This window comes from Populus alba, chromosome 12 (assembly GCF_005239225.2).
Source record: "Populus alba chromosome 12, ASM523922v2, whole genome shotgun sequence".
NCBI lineage: Eukaryota > Viridiplantae > Streptophyta > Magnoliopsida > Malpighiales > Salicaceae > Populus > Populus alba.
This window is the reverse complement of record NC_133295.1, coordinates 13195169-13209460: the sequence shown is the minus strand read 5'-3', so window position 1 is coordinate 13209460 and position 14292 is coordinate 13195169. Positions and strand designations below refer to the sequence as shown.

At 37.7% G+C, this 14292-nt stretch overlaps 1 protein-coding gene across 1 annotated transcript; it reads left to right on the top strand.

Annotated features, from left to right (window-relative positions):
• The first annotated feature begins 3 nt into the window (after nucleotides 1–3).
• On the top strand, nucleotides 4–14091 carry LOC118031191 (protein ROOT HAIR DEFECTIVE 3 homolog 2-like). The gene is made up of 20 exons (XM_035035540.2): nucleotides 4–407; nucleotides 789–855; nucleotides 967–1069; nucleotides 1649–1719; nucleotides 1841–1904; nucleotides 2215–2280; nucleotides 2395–2442; nucleotides 2537–2599; nucleotides 2711–2767; nucleotides 4967–5116; nucleotides 5196–5267; nucleotides 5366–5448; nucleotides 11033–11111; nucleotides 11368–11533; nucleotides 12274–12365; nucleotides 12469–12737; nucleotides 12846–12942; nucleotides 13125–13259; nucleotides 13363–13466; nucleotides 13665–14091. The coding sequence occupies exons 1-19, from the start codon at nucleotides 263–265 to the stop codon at nucleotides 13441–13443; spliced, it is 1908 nt and encodes a 635-aa protein (XP_034891431.1). The 5' UTR covers nucleotides 4–262; the 3' UTR covers nucleotides 13444–13466; nucleotides 13665–14091.
• The last annotated feature ends 201 nt before the right edge of the window (nucleotides 14092–14292 follow it).

Below are 14292 nucleotides of genomic sequence, written 5' to 3'. Positions count from 1 at the left end.
CTTCAAAAGGAAAAATAATCGTTCAAAACCCAAAAACAAAAACACCAACTTTATAAAGGAATTGTAAAGAACCGAAGGAATCTAATGCCATTATCACATGATAATGGCATTAGATTCCAGCCATAATAAAGTCAATTGACTTTATTATGGTATTAGATACCAATTTCTTTTCTGGTGCTGTTTGTAAGCAGTCCGAAAAAAAAGCATAACCCTGGGAAAGAAGACTTCAAAAGAAGTTGCTGTTTTTTTGGTTTGATCGGTGATGAAAATGGAGGAAGGCATGCAGCTGATTGATGGAAATGGAAAGTTCAACGTGGAAGGGCTCAAAGATTTCATGACAGCCACTGGGTTTGCCCAGTGCGGTCTCTCCTATGCTATCGTCGCCATCATTGGCCCACAAAGCAGCGGTATGTTTCTGTTCTTCTCAGTTCATACTTCTTAGTGACTGGTGACCCTTTTTTTCTGTTCATGTGAAGTTGATCAGATTATACCATGTACTTTTTCTTTATGTGAAGTTGATTAGAAATGGTCTCTCTGAAACTTCATAACCCAGATTGTGGCTGCTTTTTTTTTTTTTTTTTTGCAAAATTGAACTTGTTGGGCTTTGAGTTTAGTTCTGTTCTGTTTGCGAAATTATGGGTTTTGGGTCTGTTGATGCGCGAATGACATCAAGTGTGTCCCTTGAATTTTGTTTTCAAGAGGTACATTTGATAGTAACAGCAATCACAGTTAGAGCCTGGAGTTTGATCACACGCATGTATAGTTTAATTCGCATTCTTTGTTAACAGGGAAGAGCACCCTGATGAATCATGTCTTCGGTACCAATTTCAAGATGCTAGATGCATACAAACGAAGGTTTGATATTTTTGGTTTTTTCAATTTTACAGTTTTAGAAGGGAGAATTTGTGTTTTTGTAGTTCTTTGTATAAACGAAAGAGGAAGACAGTCTGCTTATACATGTTTCAGAGGTCAAACAACCAAGGGCATTTGGATTGCCAAGTGTAATGATATGAAGCCTTTCACAATTGCCATGGATTTCGAGGGAACCGACAGCAATGCGAGAGGCGAGGTACTTTGTGCTTTGTATTGGTGCTTTTATTTTAGCTTTGTTCTGCCAGTTGTGGCTTGTTACATGTTGTGTTTGATATGGTATTTTGTTTCTAATAAATCAACAGATCTATCCATCACTCAACTTTTAATTTCATCTGCCGTGTCGTAAAACTTGGAGTAATCTGCAGTATTAAGGCCTTTTGTTGGTGAGATTTGTTAAAGTTAACAGATGGGGCCCAGCCCATGTTTTGCCTTTTAAATGACTCTGTAGTTTAACTTCTCACCATCTCAAATCATGAGTGCAACACTAACGGGAGGATCTATAAGAATTTATGAGTGCTTTATGTTGTATTGATTATGATTTTTCTTATATATATTGGGAATAGTTTGATTGTTGCATTTTATTTTTTTCAATTCCTGTGATATTCGAAACCGGTTCCAATCTCAAAAGTTTTGTATTTCTTATCGAATGCTGAGCCCAGACATTACTGAATGGTCACTACTTTACGGTTTGAAGCTGTGACTGCGTGCTTATAGAAGGCTAATACAATGCAAAAATCTTGGTACTACTTGTAATCTGGGATGTGTGCTGTTTCAGGACAACACTGCGTTCGAGAGACAAAGTGCCTTGTTTGCTTTGGCAATTGCTGACATTATATTGATTAACATGTGAGTTTGGTATGCTCAGCATTACAATATTTAGATTCCTTTTCTGCTAGACATGTTTGGTACTTGTTCGCCGTCCTACTAGTAAGATTCAACCCATGTTTATCACTATGTCAATATACAGGTGGTACAAAGACATCGGTCTGGAACATGCAGCCAGCAGACCTCTTTTGAAAACAGTTTTCCAGGTGCGTCATGTTGAAAAGCAATCTGCATTACCCCTAAATAGTTTTTATGCTGTACAAACTTACCACTAGAAGAAGCTAATAACCGATTTAGATTATATAGAGGAATATGCATAAATAATGACAGCCTCTGTGTTTAGCTGTATTTACTGAGAGCTTGTTCTGCTGCATTCACTAAGCCTTGTGTGTGATGTATTGCACCTAACATAATTTGGTAGCAGAGCACACACTCTAACCGTTTGGCTATGGTGAGCGTTGCTTGTCTTAGGTTTATATATTATGTGTGATAATCTATTATATGTCTTGCATTCAGGTCATGAAACGTCTATTCAAGCCCCGTAAAAGAACATTGCTATTTGTTATACGTGATCACTTAAAGGTATGGAATTTATGTCCTTCAAAGAAGAAACGAATCACCCTGTGTTCCATTCTTTGAATGCATCATTTGGTCCAATACTGAATCTACACCCCCTTTTTTTTATTGTCTCTGTAGACTCCATTTGAATATTTGGAGACTGCTCTCAAAGAAGATATAGATAAGGTACTTCTGTGCATATTACTTATATTCAATTTATGCCCCTATCGTTTTGGGTCAATTGTTTGTTTCTTCCAGCATTAAGTCACAATCTCTACAGATATGGGATTCTGTTGCTGAACCTGAGACTTCCAGGAGTGTTGTTCTCAGTGATTTTTTTAATGTGCGTAAGTTATCATCTCCATCTTCATGCCATTGACATCTATGCTTCATATGCAAATATTTTGTTTAATTGGAATATAACTCAATTTACTTCCTACTAATTGACATGAAGGTGGAGATCGCTGCTTTGACTAGCTATGACTATGAAGAGGAGAATTTCAAAGAGCAGGTAGCTTTACACTAAGAATAGCAACTTATAAATTATCTAAACTTAAGTTCAACATTTCTGTTTTTCTAGAGTTTTCTGTGTTATTTTTTTTCTCGAATCAAGGTTCTCCCTAGCTTGCTGGAAGTTGTAGCCCTCATTGACTGCTTCATTTTCTTTGTCAATGGACGATGCCGTCCATTCTTGGTTTTCAAAAAATGACAACAAACCTAACAGTGCCTGCTTCAAGTCCACTAATCCGTCTCTTTAATTTATTTTGCTAATTTAAAAAGTAACTGTAAACTGTATAATCAATCTAGACATGATACTAAACCACTTGATGCTTATATATTACACTTAATTATGCTTTGACTGGTCATGTAACATATAGAGTGATTTATGAACACTGGGAGTAAATCGCATGATGAGGGGACAACGACTATCAGGTCATGTGATAATGTTAGATTTTTGTCTTTAATTTTTGAATGATTTTGCATGAATCTAACAAGTGTGTGACATGGCCGTATTATCTCCAATTTTAGTCATGTTTTGTTTAGGGCATAAGGTGCTGAACTTTTATACTTCGTGGTTTGTCTGGATTTAATGAGTATAAAAGAAAGCAAATAGTGGTCTATAGTTTGTGACAACCAATATGTAGAGAGATAGGGTTAAGAGACGTTTGGATTTTTGATGGAGTTCTACAGCGGTGTGTGCTTTTTCATATGAACCAAAAGTTTTATTTATTTTTGTGTTTTAAAAATATTTTTAAAAAAAATTAAATTTTTTTATTTTTTTTCTTTACTTTAAATTAATATTTTTTTGATGTTTTTAGATTATTTTAATATTTTAATGTCAAAAAATAATTTTTAAAAAATAAAAAAATTTCATACATTTTACAATAAAAAGCACTTTAAAAAACAATTATTACCACACTTCCAAACACCTGTATTTTTCATGAATTGTTTGTTTGTCATTTGTTAAGGAGTTATGTTGAACGATATTTTCATTTTGAAGTACAGCTTCCTGATTGAGAGATTTATTTAACGGAGAGCTTTAAGTATTTTTGTATTTCTTTTGGCTTTCTAAATGTCAAAGAATTTGATGCTGGCTTTGAGATATATCTTTGAGTGTTTATTGAGCTTTTGGGATCTTTTAGTATTTCTCTCTTCGTGAATATGAGATGTTATGGTATTTAACCACTCTTTGTATTGCTCTTGAGGTTGATTGAACTTGTGTAAAATATGAGTGTAACTAGTTTTTGGATTGAAGTGTTGCTCTCTCTTTGAATCTTGGTGTCATCTTCTCCGGTGGAGTATTCAATTTTCCAATTTTTTCTTATGTTTTCTGAATCTTATTGGAATTACAGAATTCTATTTTAAGATTCTAGGCAAATCCCTAACACAGTGTGTGCGGGCGCATGCCTTAGATGAGGACTCAATAATTTATTAACTATTAAGTATAAAACTAAAGGACAAAGTTTTTTTCATTGTAAATAATTTTATTGTTCATCCTCTCACATATTACAGGGATACATTGTGCAGATTTTTTTTTGTTTTTTTAATTCGGTCCTTATCAATTTTATTTTTTTTGGTAATTTAGTTTTAATTGAAAACCAATTGATTTTAATTTCTTATGAAAGGATGAGATTGAAAAAAAAAAAACCTAAATAAAAAGGACGTTAAACATGGATGGTGTGCCATAAGTTTTCAAAAACATGCACTTTGATCCTTAACTTAAAAAATAATTTAGACTGTATAATTTTGGTATCTCAATATTTTTTAAATTCAATTTTGGTATAAAAAGTTTATTTTGTTATTTTTTTGTCCCTAGCCGAGAGAGGAGGGAGCAAAGGTCGTCAATTTCAACGACACAGAGAGAAATATGTCGTTGACGTCGATTTAGGCCATCAAAATAAACGATATTTGTGTTAAATTGTTTCTTTTGATGAGGGGGATTCAAAAAAAATATTTATATTTAGATTAATATCCCTTTTCTTTTTTATTTTGTTTAGAGAGCCTCTTTTTAAACAATATAAATGCATTGAAAAAAACCTTTATATATCATTTTTTTTATAAGAAATTAAAATATTTGACCCACTACAGAGTGTTGGTGACATAACTAATATAATCTATATAATGTTTTTTAACAAAAAAAAAATTTGACATCATTGACACTTACAAATTGGAATTCCATGCTTGTAGCCTAATATGATGTTTTTTACAGGTTGCTCGTCTAAGGCAGCGGTTCATTTCTCCAGGAGGTCTCACTGGTGATCAGAGGGAAGCTGAACCTGCTTCAGGATTTTTTATCCGTGCAGAGAACATATGGAAAACCATAAAAGATAACAAGGATCTAGATCTCCCTGCTCTTAAGGTTTATAAGAGCCTTTTTCATGTATGAATATATATAGTCAGGGTTTCATGTGAATATATTTCTCCATTTTGTTTTTCAGGTGATGGTCGCTACTGTTCGATGTGAAGAAATTGCCGAGGAGAAACTCAGACAATTTACTACTGATATTGATGTACTTAATTGAATCTAACTTTTCTTTTTTTCTCTTTCCATCATTAAATGTTACTTCAACTAGTGAATATCAGACAGGACTAAATTGATTCCTTACAGGATTGGTTGGCGTTGAAGAGGGCTGGTCCAGTATCTGGGTTTGGAGCAGCCCTCGGTTCTACATTGGAAACCTATCTTTCACAGTAAGTAGGTGGTGTCAATTCTCTACAATCATGTGGTACCATGTTCAATATTCATCCAACATCAGTGTGATATCCAACTTGATTTCCTCGATTGTTAAACTCGGGTGCTCATAGCCTTTGATTGCTTAAAATTCCCAACCAATTGTCAGCATTATGTGCCTAAAGTGTTAGGATACTGGCATGCAAACCCGACAAGACAAAAGGCAAAAATGAGAAATGAGACACACAAGAATTTACGTGGTTCACCCAATTAGGCTACGTCCACGGGCAAGTATAGAAGGATTTTACTAAGTAATGTGGGAATTACAACCTCTCTCAAATAATAGGAGAACAACTAAGAATCTCTCTATTATTAGGAGAAACACCTCACTTACTCTCTCACAAATACCTCACAATTTTGTGGGATTATTTTCCCTCTCTCACTCTCCTCTTGCTCTCTCTTAATTCTCTCTTGTGATGTTGGGCATAAGGCAAGGATGCACTGCCTATTTATAGGCAAGCTTCCTTGCCTTAGTCATCTTGTAGCACCGAATTGGTGCCTACAATATTGATTTAATTGGCTGGCACCAATTCGGTGCCTACAATCTTTGACTTAGTTGGCACCAATTGGTGCCAGCTAGCTTCTAGTTTCTTCTAGCTAGAAGGTGCCAACTAGCTTCACATTCTCTCACTTGAAGACTTTGATGATTTAATCAAGTCTTCACACATGATCATCTGTGACTCTTCTATCCTGTCAATACTTGCCATCGTCATGCTGCTTACGTGTCTGCTAGGCCACAAGAGGATCTGCACCATATATATTTATCAGTGTTGACTGGTTTGGTCAAAGCATCTGCTGGGTTTTCCTTTGTATGAACCTTCTGAAAATCCACGCTTCCATCTTCCACCACTTCGCGAACAAAGTGATACTGAACATCTATATGTTTTGTTCTTGAATGAAACGCTGGATTCCTTGCAATATGCAAGGCACTCTGACTATCACAATACAAAAGAATCCTCTCTTGTTTGTGCCCAAGCTCGTCCATAAGTTTCTTCAGCCATATTGCTTCTTTACAAGCCTGTGTAGCTGCCATATACTCAGCTTCTGTTGTGGATAATGCTACAACAGTCTGAAGTTTAGAGACCCAGCTCACAGCTCCTCCTGCAATTATGAACACATAGCCTGTAGTGGATTTTCTTTTCTCAAGGTCACCAGCAAAATCTGAATCAACATAACCTCTGACAGTAAATTCTGATCCTCCATAACATAATGCGGCATCTGAGGTACCCTTGATGTATCTCAAGATCCTCTTAATAGTATTCCAATGCTCTTTACCAGGATTTGCCATGTATCGACTAGCTGCTCCCACTGCTTGTGCAATGTCTGGTCTTGTACATATCATGGCAAACATTAAACTTCCCACTGCTGATGCATACGGTACTCGAGACATCTCCATCCTCTCTGCTTCATTGCTAGGAGACATACTTGAGGATAATTTGAAGTTAACAGGAAGTGGAGTGGAAATTGGCTTACAATCTTGCATGTTGAAGCGTCGCAAGATCTTCTTTAAATAATTCTTCTGAGAAAGCCAAATCTTCCTCTTACTTCTGTCTCGGTGAATTTGCATCCCTAGAATCTTGTTTGCTGGTCCCAAGTCCTTCATATCAAACTCCCTAGCCAACTGTGCCTTCAATTCTTGGACTCGATCTTTGTTGGGGCCTATTACCAACATGTCATCCACGTACAACAACAGAATGATGAAAACATCATTTTCTTCAAACCTCTTGTAATACGTACAATGGTCTGAACTGAGTCTGTTGTACCCAAGGCTAATTATGAAGGAATCAAATCTCTTGTACCAACACCTCGGCGCCTGTTTGAGACCATATAGAGATTTGTTCAACCTGCAAACCAAGTTCTCCTTGCCTGTTTCAGCAAAACCCTCTGGTTGGAGCATATAAATTTCTTCTTCAAGTTCTCCATGAAGAAATGCAGTTTTCACATCTAACTGCTCTAAGTGAAGATCAAATATAGCACACATTGCCAAGACTACTCTGATTGTAGTAAGTCGTACCACAGGAGAAAATATCTCATTAAAGTCTATTCCTTCTTTCTGAGCATATCCTTTCACCACTAATCTTGCACGATACCGCTCCACTTGATCATTGCCATCACGCTTGATCTTGTAAACCCATTTGTTGCCAATGGCCTTTCTTCCTTGTGGTAGCGGAACAAGATCCCACGTGTTATTCTTGTGCAGAGCTTCAATCTCCTCTTGCATTGCTGTCATCCACATAGATACATCTGTGCTTTTGATAGCCTCATGGAAAGTTGATGGCTCTCCATCCTCTGTTAGAAGACAGTATGCAATGTTGCTCTCAGTAACATATTCTGAGTGCCAAGCCGGTGGTCTTCTTTCACGAGTTGACCGTCGAACTTCAGGAGTTTCAGACTCTATTTGTTCTTGTTCTTCATGCTCTGGTACAGCTTCAGAAGAAGTATGATTCTGAGTATTTTCCATCTGGACTTCTGTAGTCTCCTTTAAAATGCTATTATTTTCTTCCATTTGCATTTTATCTTCTGCAAATATAACATCTCTGCTGATGACTACCTTGTGGGCAGTGGGATCCCACAAGCGATACCCCTTCACTCCATCAGCATACCCCAAGAATACACATTTTCTGGATTTTGAATCCAGCTTGCTGACCTCTTGAGTATTGTACATCGCGTACACAGGACTTCCAAATATATGCAATCGAGAATAATCAGCTGGCTTTCCAGTCCACATCTCCATCGGTGTCTTCAACTCAATTGCAGTAGATGGAGATCGATTTATTACATAACAGGCGGTATTGACTGCTTCTGCCCAGAATGACTTTTCTAGACCTGCAGCCTTCAACATTGCTCTTGTTCTTTCCAATAGAGTTCTGTTCATCCGCTCTGCCACTCCATTTTGTTGTGGAGTGTATGCCGTTGTGAACTGCCTTTTGATACCTTCATGTTGACAGAAGTTATCAAATTCATCACTGGTATATTCTCCTCCATTGTCAGTCCTCAAACACTTGATCTTCTTTTCAGATTCAAGTTCTACCCGCGCTTTGAAGGTTTTAAAAACTGCGAACACATCTGCCTTCCTTCTAATCGGATACACCCAACATCTCCTGGAGAAGTCATCTATGAATGATACAAAGTATCTTGCTCCTCCTAAGGATACAACCGGTGCTTGCCAAACATCAGAGTGAATCAGGTCTAAGATGCATTTGCTCTTAGTTGTTGACGTGCCAAACTTCAACCTATGTTGTTTGCTTGTAACACAGTGCTCACAAAAGGGTAAAGTAACCTTTGTAAACCCAGGGAGTAACTTCTGATCAGAGAGAACCTTTAAACCTTTCTCTGACATGTGGCCTAGTTTTTGATGCCACATCATCGTCTTCTCTTCTGCAGGACTAGCTGATGCGATTGATGCTTCTGCCCTATGATGCGTTTCTCCCATTAATACAAACATGTTAGCAACTGTCTTTCTTGCCTTTAAAACCACCAGCGCGCCTTTGACAATTTTCATGATTCCATTGTCTGTTCGGATCTTACAGCCAAGACTATCAAATTGTCCTACAGACAAAAGATTCTTCTTTAAGTCTTTCACATGTCGCACTTCTGAAATAGTACGAATTAAGCCATCATACATCTTCAATTTGATGGTGCCAATGCCAGAAATCTCTACAGCATGATTATCACCCATGAACACTGTACCTCCAGAGATAGGTTCATATGTATGGAACCAATCTCGTCTAGGGGTCATATGCCATGTTGCTCCTGAATCCATAAGCCAGACCTCAGTGAGCTCTTCTCTATCTGTAGAGCTTGTTGCTGCTTCACTATATAAAATCTCTCCATCTTCTGAGGTGCTTGCAACACATCCTTGAGGTCTTGATGACTCTGCAGTATTCTCTATACCCTTTTTAAACCAACAATCCTTTTTGAAGTGCCCTTTTCTGCCACAGTTGTAGCATTTCATAGCCTTCTTACTTCTTGATTTAGACCTCCCCTGCCTTTGACTCCCACTGGAGCCACGCTCCGTTGATCTTCCTCTTGACACCAATAATGCCTCTGCTTGGTTTGAACTGTTTCTGTCTCCTTTGTTTTTGCGCCTATTTTCTTCTTCCAAGATAGCGGCTGCAACATCATCGAAGACTAAATAGTCTGAGAGGATATTATTGGTCAAGTTGATAATGAGCTGATCATACGAATCAGGAAGACTTTGAAGTAGAAGCTCTGCACGTTCATTTTCCTCTATTTGCTGACCCAACGTAGTGAGTTGTGAAAATAGAGTTCTTATTGTGTTGATGTGGTCAGTCACCGACGTGGTTTCTGCCATTCGAAGGGTATAAAGTCTCCGCTTTAAGAAAATCTTAGTGTGCAAAGACTTGGACTCGTATAACTTTGTTAGAGTCTCCCATATCTCCTTAGCTGTTTTCTTCTCCGCCACACTTGATAATACTTCATCAGCTAATGCTAAATGTATGTTAGCAATAGCATTGCCATCCATCTCATTCCATTTTGCATTATCAGTGATCTCCGCGGGCCGATCCCCAATTGCTGCCAAGCAATTGTCTTTCCTCAAGATTGCCTTGATTCTCATTTTCCACAGTGAGAAATTACTCCCCTTGAACCTCTCAATCTCGTACTTTGCTGCCATTGTATTCACCGAGATCTATTCAGCTATCACCGTTTCACAGATCTGTAACGTATATAGAAATAGTATCGTGTGAATAATACTTCACTAAGTAAGTTCCCAGGAAAGATTGGAGGGGTCACAAACGGTCCCGCTTAAAACCCAATCTCCTTAGACAGAACTTCCTAGACTGTATTTAATCACCGCATTGACTTTCTATATACGTCAACAGTAACGTAAGCGAACAGTACCGTATGGATGAATAGTGCCGTATAGGTGAATAGTGCCGTAGACGTGAATAGTAACCGTATACACGACTAACTTTTGTGTGTTAACAACACCAACCAAGAAGGCTCTGATACCACTGTTAGGATACTGGCATGCAAACCCGACAAGACAAAAGGCAAAAATGAGAAATGAGACACACAAGAATTTACGTGGTTCACCCAATTAGGCTACGTCCACGGGCAAGTATAGAAGGATTTTACTAAGTAATGTGGGAATTACAACCTCTCTCAAATAATAGGAGAACAACTAAGAATCTCTCTATTATTAGGAGAAACACCTCACTTACTCTCTCACAAATACCTCACAATTTTGTGGGATTATTTTCCCTCTCTCACTCTCCTCTTGCTCTCTCTTAATTCTCTCTTGTGATGTTGGGCATAAGGCAAGGATGCACTGCCTATTTATAGGCAAGCTTCCTTGCCTTAGTCATCTTGTAGCACCGAATTGGTGCCTACAATATTGATTTAATTGGCTGGCACCAATTCGGTGCCTACAATCTTTGACTTAGTTGGCACCAATTGGTGCCAGCTAGCTTCTAGTTTCTTCTAGCTAGAAGCTGCCAACTAGCTTCACATAAAGTCTTGGAGTATGCTTCTTGTTCAACATGATTCAGAATCTCTTAATTGTTTGTATTTTCTTAACAGATATGACACGGAGGTGATTCATTTTGACCAAGATGTACGGAATGCAAAACGGCGGCAAATGGAGTCACAAGCATTGGAGGTAAGGCTCGAGTGTGTATATTTTTCTTTTTTGATTTTTCAACCAACCTTTTCCCATTACGAAACTGAATAAAAGCTTCTCTTTTGATGTTGGATATATGGCTCTAGTGATGTGAACCTGGTATTTGTTTCTTTTGCCAACCCTTTTTTTATTTTTCCTCTGTCTCTTCTTTGTGAATATCATAGTCTCCATATTCATAACTTTATACTGTCTTTTAGTTCCTTAATACAATACTCTTATTTAAACAAAAATGTAGGTGGTACGCAATGCTTATGATACCATGTTGGAACATTTGTATTCCAACACGCTTGAAAGCTTTAAAACTAGTCTAGAACAGTTACTGAACGGAGGAGAAGGATTTGTTGCTTCTGCTCGTACCTGTGCTCAATCTTGCTTCCTTCAATTTGATAAAGGATGTGAAGGTATTTTGACTCCAACTAGCAAAAAGATTTTATTCTGTGGCATTATTCAATTCTTTTGAATTGAGTTAGATTCTTAAGAGTTGATATTTGTAGTTTGTGCTTTAGGCACAACTAACATCCCTTGGCATAAAAGATTTTATTTTTATTTGCTCTGCAATGGATAAAATTTTAACTTTTTCCTAGAATGCCAAGCTTTAAAACTCTTTTACTTTTCTATAATTATTCATTTTTACAAATTTCTGCTTTGGCTTGGATATGAAAAGCATCGCCCCAAATGATAACTGGTTGGATCTGAATGGCGAAGGCCACATTTGATGACAGTTATAGCATAAATGCAGGTTTTGGCTCAATGAATGTGTGCATAGGTTATGTTTTAAAGCTTTACTTTTTTCTGTGGAAATAATCTGAATTGTCTGCCATTTCTGATTGTTTGATTTTGGTTAGGGTCTTAGCAACTGGTCCTCTCTATCTGAACTCTCAATCTTTTCGAGTTATTTTAGTTCTCACAGAAACTAACTAAATGATACTTCATCTAAGAAATTCTTTGGCTAAGATAAACGGCCGAAAAAAGCAATTTAATGGGCAAAGTAAAGGGCATCACTGCAACTTACTGAAGCTGTTGCTGCTATTAGAATCCATCCCGCTATGGTGTTAAAATCGCTTGCATATGCTTGGTGTTCTGTGTGATCTACTAATTTTGCTTCCTGAATTTGGTGAAATACTTCATCATCCTGTCTCAGATGCTTTCATAAGACTGAGTGGGTGGAATGTTTCGGGAGTCAGGGAAAAACTTCGTCGCCATATGCTGTCAGAAATGATGGCAAAATATGTGGTAATTTCCTCGGTTGATAATGCAATCCGTTACTGCTCCTTGATCTAAGCATATCACTCTGCTCAATAAAACAACCCAATCTTATAATGTTATTCCAATGCAGAAACAATTCACTGATGTGCTTGCTGATGAAGTACAATCCTTATTTGAAGCTGGTGAGGCAGATACATGGGCGTCAGTAAGAAATCTTCTTGCGAGCAAGACTGACGTTGCTGAATCAGAACTTTCAAACGCTCATGTTGATTTCGAGGTGCCCAGATCCGAAATTGACACAAGATTGGGATATTTGAAGGAGAATGCAAGAAGTGTGGTGAAGAGAAAGGCAAGAAAATCTGCAGCTACAAGAAGAGTTTTGACGCGCATGAAGGATAGGTGGAGTGCTCTCTTAATTGCTTCTCCGTTTCCTTCTTTCAATTGCTTTTCTGCTCATTAAAGCTGTGGATCGTATCCTAGGGTTTTAATTCATCTAATTAAACCCAGGTTCGCAAAGGTTTTCAATCATGATGAAAACTCAACGCCTAGGGTTTGGACTCCGGAACAAAACATTGAAGAAATTGAAAGGAGAGCCCTCTCTGCGGTAATATGCCTACATTTTGTAATAATTGGTTGCTAGCATGTTTAATTGCTTGCACTTTTGATGGAGGACAAGAGAGCAAAAAAACAAATAAGAAAATTGATGTAGAATAGAAACAAAACACATCTTGGAGAAGCAATATAAAGACAAAACTCTCTTCGTCTCTCATGGCTATTTTGTTTCAGTCTTTGAAAATTGTAGCAGTCATGGCGGCCATACGCTTAGATAACACAGCGGATCAGATTGAGAATGTACTGTCTTCGTCTCTCATGGGTGCTGTTCCAGCTGCTGATCCCCTGGCCTCCAACACATGGGAAGAGGTAATAGTTGGTGTACGCACATCACTATATATACATTCATCCATTCAAAACACACGCATGTATCCATCAAAGTGATTTCTGATAGGAATCGAATATGAGGCAGGTTTCCCCAAACGCTACGCTTCTAACACCAGTGCAGTGCAAGGCACTATGGACACAGTTCAAAGCAGACATAACATTATAGTGAACAAGGCTACATCCGATCAGGTACCTTATCATGAATTGCTTTGTATTTTTATAGTAACCTTGTTAGACCATGTTCTGAACTTTGAACAGAAACTAATATCTATATGGAATGCACCAGCGCTGTTTCAGAATCGCATAACATGTTTTATTTTCCAACTGAAGTTTCTTATCTTGAATCTAACTAGCACCCTAACATGTCATGCTTGGTATTTTCCTCAGGAAGCTCGTAAGCAAGCTAAAAAGGTGTTCAGCTTCGTGCTGTTAGTGCTGTTAGTGATGATCATGACATATGGGATAGCTGCAAAGCCAGAGGCGTTAAGTTTTTTAGGACCGCAAATGGTGGCAGCGATAATGGCGCTGGTGGCAAAAATGAAGGCAAGGTGGCGATAGAAATTGGTGTGTAGTTCTTAGGTTAAAGACTCGCAATTTGCACGGTTGATGTTTGCACCTAATCTTAATGCATTTTGCAATGGTAAATCATGTAAAAGATCTGTCATTTTATTGCCCCCATTGAATTATAATTGAACTTATTATAAACCAACCAATCCATGTTGGTAAAATGTATGGAGAGAATCAACTGGAAACAGAGAGATTTTCTCACAGCCACTCCATATATAAAAGCCATCTCACTTTTCTTTTCTTTTTCTTTTTTTCTTTCGATCTGACGGGTGAATGTGCATCCTGACATGGTTCTATATACACCATAAAATACAGAGATTGCTCCTCAGATTTGCAAAATAGAATTTGATTCTATCACTTTTAGAAAATTAAAACACGAGGGACCAACATCAACATAGCCAAACAAACGCAGCCTTTTTCTTACTTGGGCACGAAAAATTACACTCTG

What these genes read in the sequence shown, in the direction of transcription:
- LOC118031191 (XM_035035540.2), top strand. Translation starts at nt 263, where the DNA reads ATGAAAATGGAGGAAGGCATGCAGCTGATTGATGGAAATGGAAAGTTC. An exon ending in GACATTATATTGATTAACAT is followed by an intron (nt 1,720 to 1,840) that starts GTGAGTTTGGTA and finishes GTCAATATACAG; the next exon opens with GTGGTACAAAGACATCGGTC. An exon ending in TTATACGTGATCACTTAAAG is followed by an intron (nt 2,281 to 2,394) that starts GTATGGAATTTA and finishes TTGTCTCTGTAG; the next exon opens with ACTCCATTTGAATATTTGGA.